This window comes from Tachyglossus aculeatus, chromosome 6 (assembly GCF_015852505.1).
Source record: "Tachyglossus aculeatus isolate mTacAcu1 chromosome 6, mTacAcu1.pri, whole genome shotgun sequence".
Taxonomy (NCBI): Eukaryota; Metazoa; Chordata; class Mammalia; order Monotremata; family Tachyglossidae; genus Tachyglossus; species Tachyglossus aculeatus.
In genome coordinates this window covers 19,262,965-19,289,441 of record NC_052071.1, presented here as the reverse complement: position 1 = coordinate 19,289,441, position 26,477 = coordinate 19,262,965, and the positions used below count along the sequence as shown (strand labels likewise).

The window sequence follows — 26,477 nt, the reverse complement described above, 5'->3', positions numbered from 1 at the left end:
GTAATCTGTCCTAGAGAACATAGGTGAATCCCGGCCCTAAAATATGGTATTGTGGTCACCATACTAGAGCAACGTCTCAGAGTTCCAGCCCAGAAGTTTCGTATTTTAGTGTCCGAGGAATGATGACCCTGGTTAGATCCCTTTCCCCACCAGTGCCATTTTGCTTTCCTCTAGAGAAAGTTCTGACTGGGATCCTTGTAATGCAAAACTGCAGAATTTGGGACTAATCCAAGTCAATTTCAATGATAAAGTGAATCAGCACACTCTGGGCTAATTGGGATGGTTTCAACTGAGAGAGGCAGCTTGGCCTACTGGAAATCACCATGGCCTGATGGTTTCTGGGGTGTGGTTTGCTGCTGTATTTCCCAAAATATCCTGGAATATCAATACGAGGCTCTCTCGACAGACAGTCGTCTCAAGCCAGAGGTTTATTTTGCCCCACAAGGATTTGAGTCCCCAATCCGATATTTCTCATTAAAATATCTGTTTGAAAATACACATGTTCCTTGCAGATTTGGCCAGTGAGTGTGAAATTAATTATTTCTGCAACTTGGCAATAGGCCAAAAGTTTTTATTAGTAGAGCAAGGGAGGCATGAAACAACGTTTAATTTGAATTGATCACAGGAAGAGCCGCTTCCAGCGCTCCGAGTGCTGGGTGAGTCCACCCACTGGGTTAACGGCACATTTCTCAGCCTTTCGAGCCATTTTTATTATCTCAGTACCTCAGCTTTAACCAAGTACAATGTAGACCGGGGTGACCTGTGGGGCTGGAACTTTGCTGTTTGCTTACTCATAGTAGTGGCTTCCCAATGGTCCAGTAACTACCTTAATTGCTTTCTGGAAATAATCCCACCCATCTGGTGGGATGGATGCTGAAGTGCTCAAAGAAAAAGAGCCACCCTGTTTCACAGGAAGTATGTTGCAGACAGGGGCCTTCTCGACTGTATGCTCGTTTAGGCGTGTTCCGCTTACCAAATAAGCGAATGGGATTCTATTTTATCCTTAAATTCCAAAGATGGCCTTTCGCACATTGACGATATTATCTAAAGTCCTAATTTGCTTGAACATTGATCTGCTTGAGGAGAACAGAAATCACCATGCAGATGGCTGGATCCATGACGAGATTAATAGTCAGGGGAAATGCCTGAGAAGTACCCAGGCAGAGTTAACTTTTTTCATTTTCTGATGCTTTATCAGATTTTCTTTCCAGATTTATTTCTGATCTGACAAAGAATATTTTTTCTGATCCAAATCCAATTTGTATATAAAAAATATACACCCATATCGATTTTGCTCTGGTTTAAAATGGTATTTTTGCAGTCCAAAAATCTAATCAATACCACCTTATGAGTCTGGAACTGGTAATGGTAAACATACTAACAGATATTTCATTTCATGGGGCCAAAGCTCTGGAAATTGATACTACTGAAAAGGATTACTCATTCACCATTGGGTATAACTTTGTTTATCCAGCCATGATATAGGTGTAAAGCAGAAATACAATTATGCTCTGGCAGGCACACAAGGGATTTTAAACCGTGAAAGTTGCCTTTTTTCCCCCAGAGGTATTTATATCATACAAGTTGACAGTTCCACTAAAGCCACTGTGAAAAATATTTTAGAATAATTGAATAAAATTTAATCGGGTAGGAATTACTCTAGCAGAGGAGACAATGCGAGAACACTAATTCCCACTGCTCTATTCTTTCCCAGCCTTAGGACAGTGCTCTGCAAAAAATAAGTCACTTATCTGTTCTGTGCCTCCATTTCCTCTTCCATAAATTGGGGGTGTGAATCTGTAAATTGGCAGGAGTTCAAACTACAGTTAATAAGCCCTTAAAATGGTTTATCCAAATTTTAGACCAAAGAAAAATGTCTTTCAAGTGATCTTGAATGGCAAATAATAATGGCAAATAATCTCTGATTCTCAGTTCCTATCTTTCCAACCTTGACCTGGCTGTTTGAATAGGATAATGATAATTATAAATAACGGCGGTTGTTGTTGAGCACTTATTATGTATCAAGTGCTATACCAAGCACTGGGGTAGATAAAAGATCATCAGGTCCCATACGAAGCTCACATTCAAAGCAGAAAAAAGAACAGGCCTTGAATCCCCACCGTGCAGATGAGGGAACTGAGGCAGAGAGAAGTTAAGTCACTTGCCCCACATCACACAGCAGACATGTGGCAGGACCGGGATTAGAAACCAGGTCTTCTAAATCCCAGGCCCATGCCTGAAAGACCATTAGGGCACTCTGTTTCTCTAACAGAAGGGAGTGGGGAAATAAACAAAGCTGTCTAATGCGGTGTTTTGGTTTGGACTCAAGTGGAAAACTCAGCAGAAAGAGGGGGAAGAAAAAGTAGAAATGCCCCTAAAGGAGATGACCTTGAACAAAAAGCTAGAAGTCTGAATCCAGTGGAGCATGAATATAGGGAAAGGGACATACGAGAGAAGCAGTGTGGCCTCGTGGATAGAGAATGGGCATGGGAGTCAGAAGGACCTGTGTTCTAATTCCACTACCCCACTTGTTGGGTGTGTGACATTGGGCAAGTAACTTAACTTCTCTGTACCTTAGTTTCCTCATCTGCAAAATGAGACAGGGACTATGTCCAACCCGATTACCTTGTATTTACCCTAGAGTTAGAGCACTGTCTGGCATATAGTTAGCACTTAATAAACACCACACACACAAAAAGTAAGTTGATGGAAACAAGAAGTCTAAACTCGAGCAGGGGATCCACCAAAAACAGAAAAAGGAGTAAAGATAATACTTAGTAAATGGCCCTGAACACATTCTTCTTTCCTCCCTGTTTCTTTTATCTCCCTAACACTCTCCTCTCTTCCCACATGACAGGGCTCGGAGATGGGAGAGACAGGAAAAGGGCACAGTGAGTAGGTTAGCATGAAAGGAATGGAGAGTGCAAGGAGAAGTTAGTAGAAGAGAGTTGATGGAGCGTCTTAAAGCCAATGGTCAGGAGTTTCTGCTGGATGTGGAGAGAAATGGGCAACCACTGAAGGTTTATGAGGAGTTGGAAGATGTGTGCAAAATGACTGATCAGCATGTGGATCAGAAGGAGTGGGGCTAGAGGAAAGAGCTTGGGCCTGGGAGTTGAAACCTGCTGCGTGTCCTTGGGCAAGTCACGCAATTTCTCTGTGCCTCAGTTTCTACATTTTACAAATGGTAGTGCAATACCGCTTCTCATCCTACTTACGCTGTAAGCCCAATGTGGGACTGGGATTATCTGGCCTAATTACCTTAATGTTTAGTATAGTACATATAATAAGCACTTAAATACCTCTTTTATTATTATTATTAGTAGTAGTAGTAGTAGTAGTAGTACACTCTAAAATGGGCATGTCATCCTTCCTACTCAAAGAAGCAGAGAAGCAGAGTGGCTCAGTGGAAAGAGCCCGGGCTGCGGAGTCAGAGGTCATGGGTTCAAATTCCAGCTCTGCCAATTGTCAGCTGTGTGACTTTGGGCAAGTCACTTAACTTCTCTGTGCCTCAGTTACCTCATCTGTAAAATGGGGATGAAGACTGTGAAACCCCCAGGGGACAACCTGATCACCCTGTATCCCCCCCAGTGCTTAGAACAGTGCTTTGCACATAGTAAGTGCTTAATAAATGCCATTATTATTATTATTATGAATGACAGTGAATTTCATATATGGGCTATATTTGTATATATATATTTTAGGTTTGACCACTTTGTCTCTTGAGTCTATCAAGGCAACTACTCAAAAAGAGCCTCTCTCTTTTAACTAATGTATCAAACTAAAAATGTGCAAAAACAAGACAGAACTGCGATGGCCTTGCATACAATGATGTTCTCATTTCTCAATGTCTCTTACCCACCTTCTGTTCTTGTTCAAGTATGCACAGAGTAAAAACAAATGAACCTCAACTTAATGTATAATTAACCCATATAATTTATTAACCCATGCAGAACTGGTCTTTCCATGTCAGATTTGGTCATCTCATGTGGAAAGGCCATTAGAGTACTGTGTAATGCACTATTGTAGTGATAGAGGGCAAGACCACATTTTTGCCACATTTCATAAAAATGTGGACAAAGGCCTCAACATATCCAGGAACAGACACACTGTTGCCTGAGAATCAAAATTAGGTGGCTGATCAACACTGCTCACACCCCCAGTAGCTTCCTGGGACTGTCAGAGTAGGTAACTCTCTCTCTAGCTTTAAGTATTCATTCAGTCATATTTATTGAGCACTTACCTTATGCAGAGCACTGTACTAAGCGCTTGGGAAAGTACCATACAACAATTAATAGTGACGTTCCCTGCCTACAATGAGCTCACTGTCTAGAGTTGGGGAGACGGACATCAATACAAATAAATAAAAGTACAGATATGTACATAAGGGCTTTGGGGCTGCAAGGGGGGAAGAGTAAAGGATGAAGAGTCAGCTTGGATCTTGGTTGGGGGTTGCTGGGGAATGTGGGCAAGTCCAGGTTCCGATAGGTATTGGAAGGAATCTATGCTAAGGACAAGGAAAAGAAAGGCATTTCTCTGGATGTTTCCAGGAACACCTAAGATCCATGAAAACCCAGTGGAAGTTCACAAAAGGGACTTAAAACCATCCTACTCCTGAGTTGGGCAATCCCATAACTAAGGATCATAATCCGCAACTCCAGGGCTCCCCCCCCCCACACACACACATTTCCTAGGATATTTGTACCTTAAAGAACATCACCCAACCTCTGAAGCCAGCCCCAAGTCAATCAATTAATGGTTTTTACTGAACGCTTAAGACTGTGCAGAGCACTGCACTAAGTGCTTGGAGAGTACAATTCAACAGAGTTGGTGGACAACTTCCCTGCCCACAAGGAGCTTACAGGCTACAAGAGGAGCTTACTAGATCTTGAGATGCTCAAAACTGCCAGGAGGATAGTGGGCTTCTTTTTCCAGCTGAGGGAAGGTAACTAACTGCGGATGTGTAGAATTGTTGGCCCTCCCTAGAGCTCAATACACTGTTACCATGTGGCCTGAAAGAGTCCATGCACTTCCTTAATCAATCAATGGCATTTATTGAGCACTTACTCTGTGCAGAGCACTGTATTAAGTGTTTGGGAGAGTATACCAAAATAGATTCTGTACAACACATTTCCTGGTCACAAAAAGCTTAGATTCTAGTGGGTTGCTTGAGGGCTTAACATGACTGAACAGTACAGTGTTTTAAACGCTGGAGAAAAAGGAGCCCAGCATTTTTCTTACAAAACAAAGGCTGATATAAAATTAAAAAAAAAAAACTTTCAATAGCAGTATTATATTCCAATGATTTCTGTAGTTTGATTCCTATGAAGTTATACAAATCCTTATGCAATACCTCAACCATCCTCACAATTCTCTTGTAAAATACAAAGGTGTCATGAAGAGCGTCTCATTCGAAAACACAGAGAAAGCGATTTGTTTACAGGGTCACAAGACAAATTAAAAGGAAAAGGACATAGGGAACTGAATCTTTGACTCTGACCATTATATTATGGTGCTCTTTTTAAAATAAAAAATAAATAAATCTACAAGAATATTATGGTTTTTCATATCACAAAGGATTAGGAAAACAATGTTGCATATAATGAATGCTAAGGCTCAAGTGCACAGCATGACTTAGAAATTAATTTCTAAAGGTGTTACAAATGTTCAGCTTCATTTAGTACTTCAAGTCTGCCTCTTACCAATAAGCAACTTGCCTCAACTGGGAGAGTAAATGTTTTTATATAACGTGCCTTTAATTTTTCAGGCAAGCAGGATTGGAAAATGTCTTTTTGCTCCTAAAATGAAAATTCTTTTATTGGATTCGAGCTGGGAACAAAACAATACCTTTAAATGTAAGAAAGGTCATTCGGTGTCACTAGCTTTTATGAAGGCCATTTTCAGTCAAGAAAGAAAAAACTCAAAAGAGTACGTGTATTTCAGGGAGGGTGATTCAGGCAGACAATGGGGACATTTGGAGAGAATCCCTTTTCTCGGAAAACACTCTTGCTGTCTTGCAAACATGGTTGCAACAAGCTTTTCCCAGGATTTGGGACTCCTGAAAATAATACCCCACGATTCCACAGATTCGTGTCATTCATTGTTGTCTATCCAAGAGTTCAGCGATGTGCAGTGAACGGAAAAATCCAACATTATTTTTACTAAACTGTTTTGGCCACAAGAAAAGATATCCAATATCCTCAATAGACCATGAGCCCCATGTGGGGCAGGGACTGGATCCAACCTGATGAATTTGTATCTGTCCCAGTACTTAGAACAGTGCTAGGCACATAGTAAGTGCTTAACGAGTACCATTATTATTATTATTTTTATTAGAAAATGTTGATGGTGACTATCAAACTACATCTGAAATGCAGAATTCCCACTGTAAACTTGGTGGCTTTTTTTCTAAGCCGAGTTGGCAATTTCTATCATTTGGGATTCCCTTGATGAATTTTTTCCATTTTTTTCTTTTTCTATTTTGATCCCGAGTTCATACTTGGATGGAAAGAAAGCTATCTAACCCACAATTCTTCAGCTGAAGGAATTTTGTCCTCTTGGAAACCCATACAAAAGTTCACAGGTTCACATATTTCTTTTTAACAGCCGATCCCTCTGGCCCTTCCTCCTTTTCTCCCACAGAGAGTAACTGGACAGTTGTATGTGTGGGTAAAAGTTGGCCCTGACACATAATGAATAAGGGGATAAAAGATAATTGAGGAGCAGCATGGCCTAGTGGAAAGGGCCTAGGACTCAGAGGATCTGGGATCTAATCCTGGTTTTGCCACTTCTCTGCTCTGTGACCTTGGGCAAGTCACAATTTAACTTCTCGGTGCCTCACTTTCCTCATCTGTAAAATGGAGATTTGACACTTGTTCTCCCTCTCAGTGTGTGATCCCCACATGGGATACAGACTGTGTGTAACCTAATTGTTTCTACCCCAGCGCTTAGAACAGTGTTTGATATATAGTAAGCACTAGCGTGGCCTAGTGAATAGCGCACAGGCCTGTGCGTCAGAAGGATCTGGGGATCTAATTCAGATTCCGCCACTTGTCCGCTGTGAGACCTTGGACAAGTCACTTAACTTCTTTGTGCCTTAATTACCTCATCTGTAAAATATGGATTAAGACTGTGATCTCTATGTGGGACAGGGACTTTGTCCAACCTGATTAACTTGTATCTACCCCAACACTTAGTACAGTGCCTGGCATACAGTAAACACTTAATACCATTAAAATATTAATAATAACAACAGTGATGATAATAATAATGGGCAACTTTGAGGCTGTTTGGGGGCTTTTCTTCTGGCTAGCTTCTAGTGAGAACTGCAGTTGAAAATGGTGATGATGAAATGCTACTACGACTTAGCAATCAGGTAGCCAATAGCACACACCTACGACCAAGCCACACCTAATGTTTCTATCCACTGCCTCGTGATAAAGAATTACGAGTGCATAGAAAGATTAGATAAAATTCATATAAAGAATGCTACACGATGCTACCATTCTCACTATGTGCTTCATTTTAACAGGGCTCTATTGTCAAGTGTCAAAACACAAGAGACTGGAGGTGTGGTGTAAAAAAAAAATATTTCATACGCTTCAAGGAATTGAAAACAACAAGAAATGAGTGGAAGCGTGGGAATACATGCATCTGTAGTATGGGTCAGGGCAGTTTCAATATTCTTTTTCTTCAGTTGGTTCTTTAAACTTTCCCTGCCTTTTCTTCTCTAAGACGAGGAGCCCTTTAATATTTCAACATCTTGGGTCCTCTACTGGACCGAAGTAGAGGTTAGTTTAAAGGAGTAACAGGATTCCCCATCAAGTGCATTTTCCCCCTCTTCTCCCAACCAAAGAAAAAATGAAAAGAACTATAGAGTCTAAATGAAATAAGGAAGCATTTTACTGTTCCTTTGTGAAAATAATGAAATTGAATGACCATGAAATAGTTTGTACTGAGAGCCTAGAGTTTGGAACTCCAAATTAAATTTCACCACAGCTTTCATGCAGCTCTTGGCAGATTAATAATTGTGTCACTTGGCTTAATCACTAGGGTAAATACAAGATAATCAAGTCAGAAAGTCCCTGTCTCACATAGGGCTCACAGTCTTAAGAGGGAGGACAGGTATTAAACCCCACTTCTACAGATAAGGGAACTGAGACACCCAGAAGTTTACAAAACAGGTTTTGGGGGAGCTGGAACTAGAATCCAGGTCACCCTGGTTCCAAGTCCCGTTCATTTTCCAAAAGGCCACACTGCCTCTCTATGTCACAGGGCCATGTGATTATGGTCCATTTTTTCTGCAACTTTCTCAGGGAAAATAGGTCCTTAAGGTCCCAAGTGATCTCTTCACAATGGGATAACAGGCATCCAGGCTGAAACTAAAATCAGGGCCATGGAACAATGAGCACGAAAATATGGAGGCAGTGAGAGAGGGAGAGGATCAATAGCTTCACGGCTTTCCCCAAGGCACAGACCACCTCTGTGGGTACCAAATACTATCTAAAACATAAAACATTGGCTTTTCCTTCCTATCCTTCAATCTCCTTCCCAGCTCCCTTCACCTCTTTTTTCCGTGTCTTCTCTGGCTCCCCTAATCCCGTTCCTCCCTGACGGCCTTCTCAGAGGTGAAAAATCTTAACGATCTTAACGGAGGAGTCGCTCAATAGTATTTATTGAGCGCTTTACTTTGTGCAGACCACTGTACTAAGCACCTGGGAGAATACATCAGAGGGGCTAGACCCGACCCTTCCTCTCAAATCAGCGGGGGAGACAGACTTAAATCGTTAATTCGAACTCCACATTTCCATTTCCTCAAGAAATACAGTATATCGGTCACCTTGCAATTTGGAAGAGCCGCACTCCAATTTTGATTAAAAACCACTGGGAAATTGCTTGCCAACTCAACAGATAGGTGAAGATAGGCCAGGGCCCTTGAGATGCCATGAATCTACAGCACTGTCAGCAGAAAGGATTTAGAGAAACCAATTTCTTTGACCTTCATCCCTATCCCAGGGTGTATTTTTCTACATTAGGTCTCACTAGATTTAGTTGACTGGATGTTAACTTAGAAAACATTTGGCGAAGGATCAGGATTGACCGGAAGGGTGAAGGTCCAGAGCAATTCTTTCTTCATGATTTTAACAAGCTGATGTTCCAGTGATTAGTATGCCAGACCAGACGAAACCTGGGATTTTCTAGGGACTGCCTTATCTGAGTTCTAGAGGGACAACTCAGTTAATCTGGAGTTACTCTGGTTACTCTGTTTTTGGGGCAAAATTAAGAGTGCCTTGTGACCTACCGGTACCTAATGAATGGTTCATCACAATGCTGACGATGCTTTAGCCACTGGCTTAATAAACCATTAACACTTCTAGGGTTACCTTCTAGGGTTTTCCTCCTCAGATTATTCAGTAAAAATCTACGCTTGTCTGTGGCAAGTCCAGGGGAGATTTTGTGTGCAATAAAAGGAGGTATTCCTTGGAAAGTTTATAGCTGCAGCCAAAGCACAGGAAACTGACATAACATGATGAGGAAATGGGTGGGGAGGAGGTAATATTTCTGACCCTCCTGCCCATAATACCGAGCAACAAATGATCAAGTAAAGAGGTTGGCAGGCCAGACTCTGCCTTGCAGGTTGCCTCACTGTAATTCTAATACCTTTGACATAGCATATCTCTTAAATCAACGGATGACTGCATTAAGCCTTTCTGGTTCATCCTGGCCAGCTTTCAAAAACCTTGGGGTTTTATCTTGCTACCCTATGGTTTTTACTTCAAATTCCCCACAGACTTGGATTAAGCTTTTCTTTTCTTTTTTCCCCCCCCTCTCCAGTAAAGAAACTAGTGAACTAGATGGTGTACTTCCATGCGCAATCTCATCCACAAAAGCACAAACTGGCCTAGTCAACTCATTCTTTGTTGCAAATTGATTCCCTGCGGCAAGGTATCACCAGTCATACCTAAAAGAAGCAGGGACAGTAAAAGCACACAAGCTGTAAGGTCCCCAGCTCAGGTATTTCTCCCCACACATTGTCAAAATTAACAGATCATTTAAAAAAATTGCAAGAAATTTCAGATGCTGTGAAATACTTTCAGATTTAAGTATCCAGTGCTACCTGCATTAGGATATGTAATCATCTCATTCCTCATAAACCTCCAGTAGCTTCCCATTTCTCTCCACACCAATAAAAAACTCCTGACCACTGATTTAAGGTACTCCATCAGCTCTGTCCCATCTACTTCTTTATTTTCCCCTTGGTATTTGCAAAGCGCTTACTCTGTGCCAGGCACTGCAGTAAGTGTCGGGGTAGATAGAAGCTAATCAGGTTGGGCACAGTTCATGTCTCGCATAGGGCTCTAAGTCTTACAGATGAGGTAACAGGCACAGAGAAGGGAAGTGACTGGCTCAAGGTCACACAGCAGACAAGTGGTGGAGCTGGGATTAGAACCCAGGTCCGCAGACTCCAAGGCCCATGCTCTTTCCACTGGGCAATATCATTTCATCTCTAACTCCACTGTTCTCTCCTACGGACTTTGGAGTGCGCTCTACAAATACTCAACAAATACTATTGTTTGACTAATTATAAAAAGGGGGAGATTTCATTATCTTTGCTAACACAACTGCAGAAATAGAGGTTCCCTTTAGAGTAAGAGGACAACTTGAGTATAGAAAACAAAGGTAACTATTACAGTATTTTTTTTCTTTGTAAAACCAAGAAAAAATCATTTTAAATATTGACACCTGATGAAACCTACCAGGGCAGCTTCATACAGTAGGTTAGGAAACTGCAGAGAACTTAGTCAAACCTTACTACTTCCTTTAACCCTTCAGACTGTACGTTTGTTGTGGGCAGGGGACCTATCTATTGATGCTATTGTAATGTATTCTCCAAGTGCTTACTACAGTGTTCTGCATACAGTAAGTGCTCAATAAATACCATTGATTAATTTAACCCATTTCAATCCAAGTCTATTTTAAAAAGTCCTTCAGTGACTCTTCTGGGGAGAAAAGCAGAAGACTTTAGACTTGCTAGCTTTTGCTTCGCAGCCTAGAAATTTGGGCCACTTAAGTGTATACAACCAAACTAGTGCTTAAGTTAACTATATTTTGAACAATCCAAGGGACATGCAGCAAACTCCAGCCCAGATAGCTAGCTTTGTGAAGGTTCCGGTAATTAGAACTGAACCAGAGCCCCTAACAGAAAAATGGCAAAACTCAAAATGTAATCAATGTTCCAATCAGAAAAGAAAAGGAAGAGAAGATATAAAACAGAGGTTTACAGGATGATATTGAAAGCCACTGAGACTTTAAAGCTGCAAATGCCAAGCTTGGTTGCCTAAGCCCATGGTTTCATAGTTTCTCGCCATCCCATGGGCACTATAAGAATTTGCTTAAGGGAAGTGAATGGAAATTGTCAGACTAAAATAACCGCGAATTAGCTCGGCTAGTTTCCTTTTCACCTCAGATGGAGCTTAAGCAGGGAGAATTACATTATTGCATGGAATTTTCTCCTGGAGTGGTCCCAACCAGGAGATCAGAACAGCATTCCAGAGAAAACTAACAAGTTTCTCCTGCAAAATCCATCTATGGAAAAATCTACCTTGCCCACAGGAAGGTAGAGTTATCCCATTATTGACTGCAACATCAAGCTCCTCCCAGAATGCCCCAATAGCTCCAGTTATATGTAGGCAAAAACAACCTCATTGCATTATGGATTTAGTTACCTGTCATGGGCTTCCTTCCCTGCAATTCTACACCAGTTATGCTTGAAAGGGTTTTAAAGCACACCCTTTGGTTATGACCTCACCATATAATAGAAGGTAAGGTAAATGGCTGCTCCTAATCAATCAAACGTATTTATTGAGTGCTTACTGTGTGCAGAGCATTGTACTAAGCACTTGGGAAGTACAAGTTGGCAACATATAGAGACAGTCCCTACCCAACAGTGGGCTCACAGTCTAAAAGGGGGAGACAGAGAACAAAACCAAACATACTAACAAAATAAAATAAATAGAAGATATGTACAAGTAAAATAAATAAGTAGAGTAATAAATATGTACAAACATATATACATATATACAGATGCTGTGGGGAAGCGTTTAACAGATACCACAATTTTTAATACGATTATCAGTACAACCACACAGACCCCCACTCTTCCTACTTCCAAAGCCTTTTTAAAATCACATCCTCAACCAAGATGTGCTACCCAATTAAGCCTTCATCTTCTCTTCCCCCTCCCTCTCCCTTCGGTGTCACTTACGCACTTTGAACTTTACCCTTAATTGATTTTAATGTCCGTCTCCCCCTCCAGACTGCTCCTAGGGAAGGCTAGAGTTTTTAGTGGCAACTAAGACATTCCCTGCCCCACTCCTCACCCCCATTTTCATGATAGGGGTGGTAAGTTTCCAAGAAAAGTCCCAAGTGGGGGGCAGTTTCAAACCTGGCTTTGGAAGAGAAGTGCCCTAGTCTGGTGGCCAGCAAATGGATGCCCGAAGCACAGCATGGATCTGAATGACAGCATGCTTTATCTCCTTTTGGAAAATACTCCATTTTGACTTTCTCAAAAGAGATTATCTTCTATTATCTACATTTCAGGATGCTGTGCTTACTGCTCAGCAACTAGTAAAGTGCCTGTCATCCTGCAGACAGCTAATAATAAGGATAGCATTTATTAAGCGCTTACTTTGTGCAAAGCACTGTTCTAAGCACTGGGGAGGTTACAAGGTGATCAGGTGGTCCCACGGGGGGCTCGCAATCTTCATCCTCATTTTCCAGATGAGGGAACTGAGGCACAGAGAAGTTAAGTGACTTGCCCAAAGTCACACAGCTGACAATTGGCGGAGCCAGGATTTGAACCCATGGGTTCAAATGGGTACCTACCCCACCTCACTACTCTCTTACTACAACCCAGCCCGCACCCTTTGCTCCTTCAATGTCAGCCTACTCTCTGTACGTCCTTCTCCTCCTCCATGTTGCCTTCAACCTCTCAGCCACATCCTGCCTCCTGTCTGGAATGCCCTCCCTCTTCATATCTGCCAGACAAGTACTCTCCCCACCTTCAAAGCCTTATTGAAGGCACATCTCTTCCAAGAGGCCTTCCCCAACTAAGATCTCATTTCCTCTTTTCCCACTCCCTTCTGCATCACCCTTACTTGTTCGCTTTTTTTCACCACCTGACCCACAGCACAAGGACACATCCATAATGTATTTATTCTGTTCCCCCACCACCTCTAGAATGTAAGCTCGTTGTGGGCAGGGAATGTGTCTGCTATATTATTACATTGTACTCTTCCAAGCACTTAGTACAGTTCTCTGCACATAGTAAGTACTCAATAAATACCACTGATTGATTGATCAATTGGGTAAAGAATGCTTAGGCTATCATACAGCCCATCTAGCTTCACGAGTACTTTTCAAAATTCTTAAACATGTTAGTCAAATAAGAATCTGTCCTGCCTGAAGAGAGCCCTACAGAAGATGCCACAATTCTTCCTGTTGTACAATTCCTTTCTAGGACATTCCCAACCACTCAACACTGCAATATCACCATACTGCAATTTTATTATGACTTTTATAAGATTTCCATGTCACAGCCAATCACCAAAATACTGGGAAATCCTTCTATTTAGACTGTGAGCTCCATGTGAGATATGGACGGTGTCCAATCTAACTTGTATCTACCCTGGCACTAAGAGCAGTGCTTGACACATGGTTAGAACTTAACTCTAGACTGTAAACTGGTCCTCTGGATGTAAGCTCATTGTGGGCAGGAAATGTGACTGTTATATCACTTTGTTGTATGCTCCCAAGCAATTAGTACAGTGCTCTGCACATAGGTGCAGATAAGGAAATGGAGGCACAGAGAAGTTATGACTTGCCTAAGGTCACAGAGCAAACAGGGGGCAGAGCTGGGATTAGAAACCAAGTTTTCTGACTCCTATGGCTGTGCTTTTACCATTGGGACACATCCCTTCTCCATGGCTTAAAGGTAACAGACTAGCAGGAGACTGGTCTGTGTCTCTGACGTACTTCTGTGAAACTACAGACGATGCTAATGGGAACGATGGAAACCAAAATATATAACAGTGCATTTTAACCATGTACCTAGTTGAGTATTCAAGCATACAAAATACTCTTTACTCTTGCCAAATCAGGAGGAATAATACTCTTACCTTGCAATTACCTCAACTTCCAGTTTTTTGACTATATAATGCTTACCTAATTATTTTTTCAAGTTGCCCTTTTTGATGCTTCATTTTGAAATCAATTGAAGATGCCTCCAGCTCTTTAACATGCTGTATTACTGCTTTATTCATTTCCATTTGAACCACTTTTAAAAAGCATCCTTCTAATGATTTTAAATTACTTATTAGGACATATAACAATTTACAGTTGTTTCAAAATGCTTCAAGATTTACAGACACCTTATAATCTGAAACAGGTAGGGAATTAAATTTTATAGCGCCAGTAAAAGTTATCAACTTTTGAACACCTTAAAACTCTCTGGTGAAGCATTTCTAAATCGAACCTTAAAGATTCAAGAGTCACGAAAAATCACCTCGTGATAAAAGCTGTAATAACAAACAATTCTCTCTGATAATACATAATGATAATCCACATCTAATCACTCAGAGCTTGTGTGACAAACATCCTCCTAATACCTGAGGTTTCTCTCAAGCATTACCCAGTTTGAGTGTGTTCTGGGAAGCTTTGGATTTTCTTCAGTGAAACTCTAAAGGAAGTCTATAATAATAATAAGTGCTGGGGTAGATTTGCGGTGCACAGTCTAAGTAGGAGTGGTAACAGGTACCAGATCCCCATTTTAGGCCACGCTGTTCTCCATTAAAAGAACAACTTCCAAAACATACCTGGATTTCTGAATACAAATAGCGTAAGCAACAGATACAAAGCCTGTTGCATTCAAACATATTTATTGAACACTTCTGTGTGCAGAAAACTGTACTAAGTGCTTGGATATGCAGATCTGACATCTGCATTTGGAGTTTTAGAGAAAAATTTTTTTTTAAACCTTTTCCCCTGGTTTTTCTTTCTTCTGCTTCCCTTTATTTCCTGGTCACCTCTTGCTCTCTCTAACAGACACAAACCCCATCCAAATAGGTTTTCTTGTTGTCCTTCGCTCTGTTTCCCTTTATTTTCTGTCCACATCTTGCTCCCTATAGCGGACAGACCCTACTCCATCCTTGGTTGGTGGGTCACTAAGTAGCTAGATTGCCTGTTCATTAATTAAAACAGTCAGGCAGTCAGTGAGTCACTCATATTTAATGAATGCTTACTATGTGCAGAGGACTGTACTAAGCACTTGGGAGAGTACAATACACAGTTTAAAAGACACTATATTCTTTAATGTCAGCCAATGAAATCTCTACTATTGAGCCAGCAAAGAAGGGGTAAACCAAGAGAAAGAAGAAAATACCACAGAGAAGAGAACTGCCAAAACCAGGTCCTTGTGACGGAGCAGCTTTAAGTAAATCCTTCACGTAAAACAATAAAAGTTAACCGCTTCCCAGAAAAGTGAGCCAAATGAAAGAGAGCTCTGAATGCTGTTTTGAAAATGGCTTTCTCCATTCATACACATATTTCTTTCAGGAATATTTTCCAGAAAGAATGGCCACAGAACTTCCTTCCTTTTATCGTTAATCTACTGGATCTGCTAAATCATGAATGCCTACTGCTTTATAACATTGGCTAGTGTCATTCATATTTTAATAAATCAACGTTTATATCAATAATGACAAGATAAACCATCACATGGCCTTTACAACTGGTGAATTAAGTCATTATACATTATTCAATATTTATTAAGAACTTGGTGTCTGTCATGTATAAGAGATATGGATCCTCTTCTGGAGTTTACATGTTTGGAAGTTAGAGAAGCAGCGTGGCTCAGTGGAAAGAGCCCAGGCTTGGGAATCAGAGGTCATGGGCTCTAATCCCGGCTCTGCCGCTTGTCAGCAGCGTGACTTTGGGCAAGTCACAACTTCTCTGGGCCTCAGTTACCTCATCTGTAAAATGGGGATTAAAACTGTGAGCCCCATGTGGGACAACCTGATCACCTTTTATCCCACCCCCAGTGCTTAGAACAGTGCTTTGCATCTAGTAAGCGCTTAACAAATACTATCATTATTATCATATGAGTCTACTATGTCAACCCAATTACAGTTAAAAAGAAAAAAAACCCTTCCATTCATTCATTCATTCAATCGTATTTATTGAGCGCTTACTGTGTGCAGAGCACTGTACTAAGCGCTTGGGAAGTACAAGTTGAACAGGCTTCATTTACCTTATTTTGGCACACACGTCACATGAACTTAACTCAGCACATTAGGCCTACCCGTGGCTCTGTACCGTGGTTGTTCATGAACCACCTAATTATCTCAAGTGACTGAGTCCCACAAGACCATGTTAACTGTACAATATCAACGCTTCCCTTATTTTTCATTTCCCCTAAGTTATCTAATAATAATAATGGTATTTATTAAGTGCTTACTATGTACAAAGCACTGTTCTAAGCGCTGGGGAGGATACAAGGTGATCAGGTTGTCCCACAGGGGGCTCACAGTCTTAATCCCCATTTTACAGATGAGGTCACTGAGGCACAGAGAAGTTCAGTGACTTGCCCGAAGTCACATGGCTGACAATTGGCGGAGCTGGGATTTGAACCCATAACCTCTGACTCCAAAGCCCGTGTTCTTTCCACTGAGCCACACTGCTTTTCAATTAATGTCACCAATGCACTTGGATCTGTCCCCTTTAAGCAGCTGATATTCACTCCACCCTCAGCCCCACAGCACTGAAGTCTATGTCCGCGATTTATTTTAATGGCCATCTCCCCCTCTAGACTGGAAGCTCCTTATGGGCAGGGAATGGGTCTACATACTCCATTGTATTATACTCTCTCAAGTACTGGGGACAGTGCACAATGAGCATTTATTTCATTCATTTGATTGTATTTATTGAGAACTTACTGTGCACACAGCACTGTACTAAGCGCTTGGAAAGTACAATTCGGCAATAGAGTCACTCGCTACCCAACAACGGTCCCACAGTCTACAAAGGGGGAGACAGACAACAAAACAAGTGAACGGGCATCAATATAAATAAATAGAATTATAGATATATACACATTAATAAAATAAATAGAATAATAATTATGTACATTTATACACAGCTGCTGTGGGGCAGGGATGGGGGGTAGAGCAGAGGGAGGGAGTAGGGGTGATGGGGAAGGGAGGAGGAGCAGAGGGAAAGGGGGGCTCTGTCTGGGAAGGCCTCCTGAAGGAGGTGAGCTCTCAGTAGGGCTTTGAAAGGGAGGAGGAGAGCTAGTTTGGTGGATGTGGGGAGGGAGGGCATTCCAGGCCAGAGGTAGGATGTTCGCCGGGGATCGACGGCGGGACAGGCGAGGCACAGAGAGGAAGTTAGCAGCAGAGGAGCGGAGTGTTTGGGCTGGGCAGTAGAAGGAGAAAAGGAAGGTGAGGTAGGTGGGGGCAAGGTGATGGAAAGCTTTGAAGTCAATAGTGATCGATTTTACTCACAAGGCGGACAGAGACAGAGGAAAATCACATAAATCTTGGGAAGGTTCTCTCTGTGACAAAGCAGGATGACAGATTTCACTGTCCCTCTCCTCCCAGGTGATATTCACCTCTCCCCCAGCCCCACAACACGACAGCTATAATTTATTTTAACATCTTTTTCCCCACTCCAGTCCATAAGCTTCTTGTGGGCAGTGTTAAGCTACACCTACTCTGTTGTATTGTCCTCTCCCAAGTGCCAAGTACAGTGTTTCACACAAAGTAAGCGCTCAATAAGTACCACTGGTTGATGAACGGGTCCAGGCCCGATGAAGTGCGCCACTCAAACCCCAACCCACCTCAACTTTGAACACTAGCAGTACTAATTAGGGGGTAGGGCTGCGTCCTTTGGACTGTAAGGTCAGTGTGGGCAGGGAATGTGTCTCTTCATTGTTCTATTGCATTCTTCCAAGTGCTCAGTACAGTGCTCTGCACATAGCAGGCGCTCAGTAAATACTACTGAATGAATGCGGCAGTGGTTGTATAGTAATGGTAGTTTCGTCACTGGTGCAGTAAGTGCGCTGCTCCTCTGACAATCAGCATGGGAAGCAGTGTGGCCTAGTGGAAAGAGCATGGGCCTGGGATTCAGAAGACATGGGTTCTAATGCCACTCTGCCACACGTCTGCTGTGTGACCTTGGCCTAGTCACTTCACTTCTCTCTGCCTCAGTTACCTCATCTGTAAAATGGGGATTAAGGCTGTGAACTCCATGTAGGACAGGGACTGTATCATGATTACTTTCAACCTAACCCAGCACTTAGTGCTTGACACATAGAAAGCACTTAAAATCCACAATTATTATTATTATCATCATTATTATTAACAAACTAGCCTCAGAACCACATTTCAAGGGACCACATAGGGGTAGGTGAGGTCTCAGAAAAAAATACGGTTTGGATGAGGTGATCTTTCATGTGCCCCGCCAACCCTTTGAATTGCAGGGACCAATTCCAAAACCAAACTTAAAAAATGCCAAAAACTTCACAACCTCTTCCCTCTGCAAGCCTCCAAGCTAACTGGTTAGAATGGGAAAATCTCTCTCGCGCGGCTGCCACAGTTACCCTCCACCCCACAATGAAAGAAATGGAAAGCTTCCATCAAATCAAACTGAATTTTAGAGGAAAAGATTTGTGAAATGAATATCTTTCAAAAATACCCCACACAGGTTTGGAGGCAAGTCAAAATATGTCTAAATGGATCTAGTTATTAAAAACAACTTTTGCCACATAAAATCTATCTTTTTGATATTTGACTTACATTATTTCCTTCCCTCACAAATGCCAGCATATCTACTTAAATATATGTCACAGATCTGAAATGCAATCTAAAAGCTTTCAGGTGCTAGAATGGTCAGTAAAGATAGCTTAGATTTAGAGAATGGTGGCTGAAAATTCATTGCTTAATTCAAACGTCAAATTGTCAAGAGTTTCAATGCAACCTTCCTATGGCTACTAATGATGAAATAACAGGTATGGCTTTTTAATCTTTGAGAGAAAAGCAAAGTAAGTGTTGTGAAAAGATCTGACACCTCGTGTACAATGTCACCTTGCTGCATGTATTTTTTCATTTCCAGAACTTGAAATCCCTCATGCTAATGGAGAGTTTGGGAAATGGATATCTCATGGGACTGCTTTCTTTTTGCTCTCACTTTAAGGCTCAGAAGTACTCCAAGTACTTCTGGAATAATAATAATAAAAATAATAATTGTGATATTTGTTAAGCCCCTTTACGTGCCAGGCTCTGTTCTAAGCGCTGGGGTAGACACAAGATAATTGGGTTAGGCATAGTCCCTGACGCAGTCTTACGGATGAGGCAACTGAGGCACAGAGAAGTTAAATGACTTACCCAAGGTCAAACAGCAGACAAGTGGGGAGCCGGGATTAAAACCCATGACCTTCTGACTCCCAAGCCCGTGCTACAACCACTAGGCCATGCTTCTGTATGTCGGGCTATTGTGAGCAGGGATAGTGTCAGCCAACTCTGTTGAATTGTACTCTCCCAACTGCTTAGTAGTAATAATAATAATTATGGTACTTGTTAAGCATTTATTACTTCCCACACGTTGTTCTAAGTGCTGGGGTAGATATGAGTTAATCAGGTCAGACACAGTCCCTGAGCCACATAGAGCTCACAGTCTTCATCCCCATTTTACAGATGAGGTAACTGAAGCTCAGAGGACTGAAGTGATTTGCCCAAGGTCTCACAGCAGACAAGTGATGGGGCTGGGATTAGAACCCAGGTCCTTCTGTCTTCAAGGCCCGAGCTCCATCCACTAAGTCATGGTGTTTCCGAGTGCTCTGCGCACAGTAAGTGCTCAATAGATTAGAACAGTGCTCAGCGCTTAGAACAGTGCTTTGCACATAGTAAGTGCTTAGAGAAGCAGCGTGGCTCAATGGAAAGAGCATGGGCTTTTGGAGTCAGAGGTCATGGTTTTGATTCCCAGCTCTGCCACTTGTCAGCTGTGTGACTTTGGGTGAGTCACTTAACTTCTCTGGGCCTCAGTTACCTCATCTGTAAAATGGGGATGAAGACTGTGAGCCCCACGTGGGACAACCTGATCACCTTGTATTCCCCCCAGCGCTTAGAACAGTGCTTTGCACACAGTAAGCGCTTAAGAAATGCCATTATTATTATTATTAACAAATGCCATTGAAAAAAAAAATATGATTGAAGAGTCTAGTGTCCTCAAACTTCCCCAAGACAGACTAGTCTCATCGACACTTCTCGCGCACACATGCCACAGCAATGGGTCTGTGGCTACATCATGTATGTTTAAAGACCTACACTGTTGCTCTTTGGGAGGGCAGGGGGACAGGACAGAAGTAGGGCCAGAGAATGATGAGAGCCCATATTCTCTGGAAGTGGCACTACAGCTAGATTCATTAGCTACACCAAGCGCTGACCTCTGCAACACAAAAGCTGGGATCAATTTGGGCTGAGCATAGTTCTGAGCTGGAGAAAAATCTTTTTTCTTTTTGTTTTAATGGCAATGGTAAGCATTTACCATGTGCCAGGCACTGTTCTAAGCACAGAGGAACATACAAGATAATCAGATTGGACACAGTCCACACCCCACAAGGGGTCCTCAGTCTTAATCCCTATTTTTCAAATGAGGTAACCGAGACAAGGAGAAATGAAGTGACTTGTCCAGGTTCACAGAGCAGACAAATGGAGGAGCTGGGATTAGAATCCAGGCCCTTCTGATTCCCTGGCTTGTACAATATTCTTTAGGCCATGCTCCTGCTTGGCTCCCACCAATGCCTACTTTCATTTGAGGAGAAATCATCCATGGGATAGAAGACATACAATTGGTACTCTTGCCCTAGCTATGAAATTGGTGTCTGGCCTTGCGTTATAAATACTGAGGGACTTTTTGTCAATAAGGAACATCAGATGGAGCAAGGAGAATGTGGACACTCCTTTCCTGAAAAACCTTTAAAAATAATATAATCAACCAACATTTTTTTTCTTTATGTTTTTGTTAAGTGCTTGCTATGGGCTGGGCATTGGACTAAGCACCAGGGTAAGATACAAGCAAATCAGTTTGGACACAGTCCACGATCCATATGGAGCTCACGATCAGCCCCCATTTTACAGCTGAGCTAACAGAGGCACAGAGAAGTTAAGAGACTTGCCCAAGGTCACAGAGTAGACAAGTGGTGAAGTGGGGATTAGAACTCAGGTCCCACTGACTCCAGACCTACGCTCTATCCACTAAGCATGTTACATCTCAATACTTTCTCCCTGTGCAAAATTAAGCTTCTATTCATAGACATGGGCATTTCAAAAAAATATTTGGAGGAGCCATGAAATGTTCCTCAGGTTCTTCCAATAAATCTGATGCCTCAGATTTATTCCTAACTCTTCCTAAAAAGTGACACGGATAGCAAACACAGTTTTTAAAAACGCAGACTTCAGCACCTGCAATTCTAGCTGCCTAGTCTTGTTCTTTGAGCCACCTGTCCAAAAATAATAATAATAATAATGATGGCATTTGTTAAGCACTTACTATGTGTAAAGCACTGTTCTAAGTGCTGGGGGGATACAAGGTAATCAGGTTGTCCCACTTGGGGCTCACAGTCTTAATCCCCATTTTACAGATGAGGTAACTGAGGCCCAGAGAAGTTAAGTGACTTGCCCAAAGTCACACAGCTGACAAGTGGCAGAGCCGGGATTAGAACCCATGACCTCTGACTCCCAAGCCCGTGCTCTTTCCACTGAGCCACGGTGCTTCATTACTTGGGAGACTATAATATAAAAAAGTTGGTAGATCCATTCCCTGACCAAAATTAGCAGATCGTGCTCTGGCCCTTAAAAGGCTCACTTCCGCCGCTTACCAGTTACCACCTCCTCTTAGAAAACTCATCTCCTAAAGACAGGGATGACACCCTCGGATATCCAAGACTAAAACAGATCACAGAAAGAGTTCCTTACCTGTTCCACTCCCAGTTTCCAGCGACTCAAAGCTTTGTTTTGAGAGGGCTCTCTGGTTTGCTCTGTTCCACCTTCAGCTGCAGCTTTAACTCTAGTCCACTCAACTGGTCCAGCACTTCAAATGGGTTGCCCCCACTAAATCTTTGACAATCCTTTTTCACCCTCACCTTTGCATCTGCACTCTTCTGTGGGGTCTGGAGAAGCTTCCAGCGTCCCACCCTCCCTTCATTCCCTTCATCACAGCCAGCTGAGCTTGATAAGCACCAGAAAACTCAAACGCATTTCAGGTGTGTAGAAGGCAGTTGGTTGTCTTGTCTTGTTGCTAAGCGCTACAGTCTGCACACCTGTGCTCCATGGACACTAATCTGCTTCAGCACCTTGAATTGCAAAGTCCCAACTGATTGTACTTACTTTGGACGCCCCAAAATTCTGTTCACCAATAGGAACGGCAGCTAAGGGCCTTTCACTTTTTTATAGGTTAAAAAGCTTTCGTTTTGCTTTATGAAGAAGCTCATCAAGCACAGGGAATGTATCTAATTCTATTGCATTGTACTCTCCCAAGTGATTAATACAGTGCTCTGCACACAGTAAGGGTTTAAAAAATACCAGTGATTCATTGAAGAGAAAATTCATCTTGTCCAGGAAACAAAAAATTCCACTTATGACTATAAGTACCCAGGGATCTATCAGGTACTTTCCTCATAGGGTGAAAATGTACAGCTAACAATATCTCTATCAGTAAATGTGGAAGCAAATTTGTCCAACACACAGAGAGCAAAGCAGCATGGAGTATTGAATAGAAAATGGGCCCGGGAGTCGGAAGGTCATGGGTTCTAATTCTGACTCCACAATCTGTCTGCTATGTGACCTTGGGCAAGTCACTTTATGTCTCTGGGCATCAGTTTCCTCGTCTGTAAAATGGGGATTGAGACTGTGAGCCCCATGTGGGACGGGGACTGAGTCCAACCCGATTTGCTGGTACCTACCGCAGCACTTAGTATAGTGCCTGGCACAGAGTAAGGGGCTTAACAAATACCATAATATTATTATTGTTAATAGGCCCGAGAGCAAGAGAAAACTATTAATGGCAGGTAGCAGTCTGTCAGATAAGCAAGCCTCTTTTATATTCCATTTCAGAAACTGTGTGAGGCGCTTTCCACGTGATAGATCTATCCACTTCCATTTCTTGGTGAATTGCTAAATACAGAACCACATCACAACTGAACTGCTCTGGGAGCTACCTCTCTTTCTTAAATGACAGGGCTAGCCCCGCCATTGGTGCACTGTGGGCTTGAAAAACAATCATCTGCACTAATCATTTTGAAGTAGCCTAATCAATCTTTGAAAATTGTAAGAAAGAGAACTCTATATGTTAAGCATGTAGAGTCAAGTTATAACCTTCTGATCGGCAGCATATCCAGTAATGAAAAGCAAAATGATACTTTTACAACACACGGCATAAGGACTACCAAGGAAATGGTTTCCCTGGCAACAATAATTACATGGGCCCCTAGAACCTCCTCCCTAATTATCTGGTTTATTAGTGAATGCATATCACCATCCATTAGGGAACACTTTCAATTTAATGAGATGTTGTTATAATGAAGATATATACAATGAGGTTTAATGCTGCTGAAGAGCCAAAACAACATGGGTTTAGATCACTGAGAATGTCATACCCGACACCTTGATAATGAATACCAAAACATTAAAAAGACTATAAATATTTTCTCCTTTAGGTAATAGAGTTAATGGTAAAAAGTCTATATGCAGCCTACCCTGTGTCCTTTTGAAATTCCCAACACTAATGCTAAGTACTGTACCTTTTAAACCTTTTGAGCTTGCTTCCTCCTGAGAGAGGTGGTATCTTTTTGCAATGAGAAGTACAACAGCTTGACCTAGTGGGGGTCTGGGAGTAAGAAAGACCTGAGTTCCAATCCCCCCTCTGCCACTCATCTGCTGTGTGACTTTGGGCAAGTCACTTAACTTTTCTGCGCCTTAGTTTTCTCACATGTAAAACTGGGACGAAGACTGTGAGCCCCATGTGGGACTTGGACTGTGTCCAACCTGATTAGTTTTCATCTTAAGCAGTTAGTACAGTGCTCTGCACACAGTAAGTGCTCAATAAATACGACAATGAATGAATCTACCCCAGTGCTTAATACAGCACAGAGTAAACACTTAAGTACCATTTTTAAAAAAGAAAAGATGTGGCATGATGGAGGCTGGGGTGGTCTTTTTACCTTCATTATTCATGCTTTTTTGTTAAATATTTCAACATTATTTTGGAGTAATGCTATCTTCTGAGAGAGGGAAGGGGAGAAACCACTAGTTGGTACTGTCCTTTGTTTTCCTCACGGAAAATATCTTCTTCCCATGGATCAGAGAGAGATTCCTGAACTGGGTATATGCAATTCAGAACCTGCATTGTAAGATCATTTCCATCATTAAATATGCTCCAGAATGAATTTTCCCATCACAACTGAATCTGTAGGCATCACCAATCCCTCTGTTTTTCAATTTGCGGCCTTCAGTTGTCACCTCACCGCCTTGTGAGCCGCACCTCCTTACGTTCCCCATAGCTCAGGCTGTTTTTGATGCCCTCTCCTACGTAGTTTTGCAATCATATCTCCGGCAGGGGCGAGTGGGTATTGTCAAGGGCAGCACCGTGGAATTCCGGGAAATAGCAAGTCAGCCCACTTCGAGCAGCGACAAACCGGGTTGCCTAGTTCTCTGCAATGGTGCAGGTAACTGAAATTGACTTAGGGCTCTCTAAGAGCAAGGGTGAAAAGAGTTGATCAAATTATCTGGCAGAAGAAGAGCAGAACAACAGTGCATTCTGTGACACTGCCACAGGTTGATCCAAACTGGAATTCAAAGACTAGGGCAGCAGTTTTCCTAGGCCTGCCCTCTAATTTTACAGCATAGGTCAGTGAATCCTGGAAAGGGAAGGGTTGGATTAGATTTTTCAACTACCTGTTGAGCAATCGGATCCTGTCCACTTCGGCTCACAGCTGCACATGCCCGTATCCAGGAGGAAAGTCCCGTGTCCAGAGCATTGCTCTTGGCAAACAGGAAGCGGCGTCTCACAGTTCACTCCTCCCCAGCCTGCAGCGCAGTGGCATTCTCCTTTAACACAGACCCCGTGGCTAGAACACATAGGATCTAAGCAGTCCTCTACAAGGAAAGGGAGAAGAAACTCAGTCTAGAAGTCGTTATAATGGAATTGTCACAACCCCATTCATCTTCCCATATTACCCACTTAAGGCTTTTTTAATTAGGCAATAAAAATGAAGCATATCAACTCTGCATTTGAGCTGGAGGAATATTAACACTTAAAAATATGCTAGGAGACCTAAGTTGCCAATTGACACTTTGAGAAGAGACAGGAAATGGAACTATTCTATGGGAAATTGTGACCTGTCTGTGATGAGCTCCCCCACCCCAAGTGAGTGGGGGTATTAAAAAGTGTCAGCCTTTAGATGTGTATTCCTCATTTTTACAAATGGAGACAAAGGGCTGAGGGCTACTAATTTCCTTAGCCTTCTCTGGAACAAAGATAAAAGCTCTCAGACATAAAAGAGAATGCAAACTGGGAATGGCTTCTCTCCCACCTGCACATTTATTTGGGTTCTTAACAATGTGGAGGTGATTCAGCTTCTAATGGCAGCACAGAGTCAAATTATTTTGAAACTCATACTCTCTACCCCTTGGTTGCCTTTCAACACCATTATTTAATTCCTAAATACAAATTTCTATTTATTCAATGGCAGGTTTTCCTGTATCAGGTCACCATGACCCAGTTTTCAATGTCTTAGTGAACAACCAGATAGACACAAATTAGGTTTGCTTCTGGGCTGTAGGAGCTTTTATTATGTTTTCCACTGTTTAACAAAACACCTTCTGCTATGTATGTGAATTCACCCGGGCTCCATTAGAATGGAGGTTACAATGTCTGCCCTAGGGTATAAATAGCTTCCTTCTTGGAGCTGTTTAATGTTTTGCAATTCAAGGGGGATGGTTGCTCTCCGAGCTAATTCCTAGAGTGAACACCTGGTCTTTTCCTTTGTAGCCAAACTGATGAAAAAGTGTTTGGTTTTCAAAGTGGATTTTCTGTCTCTCTAGGATAGATAGGCAGTTACAGTTCTTAGTAACTATTTCCCAATCAATCAATAGTATTTATTGAGCACTTACTATGCACAGAGCACCGTACTAAGCACTTGGGGAGTACAATGCAACAGAGTTAGTGGACAGGTTCCCTGCCCATAATGAGTTTACAGTCTAGAAAGGGAGACAGACATTCATTTAAAGCATTTCTAATATAAAAATAAAACTATTTCCCAGATGCCACTTAATAGCTCTCATTCATTCATCAACATCTGTAATAAAATTAGTGTCCTTTAATTTCCCATTTCGCATCTCTTTTGTGCCTGGTGAGATGATGATAAACTC

The 26,477-nt window shown here is 42.0% G+C and overlaps 1 protein-coding gene across 2 annotated transcripts in view; it reads right to left on the bottom strand.

Annotated features, from left to right (window-relative positions):
* The window catches only part of TENM1 (teneurin transmembrane protein 1), an 849,492-nt gene that overhangs the window by 211,931 nt on the left and 611,084 nt on the right, over positions 1-26,477 (bottom strand). For both annotated transcript variants that reach the window (XM_038747613.1, XM_038747612.1), the window contains exon 11: positions 25,002-25,202. In XM_038747613.1, coding sequence (XP_038603541.1) covers positions 25,002-25,202 — 201 coding nt within the window. The remainder of the gene's footprint in view (positions 1-25,001; positions 25,203-26,477) is intronic.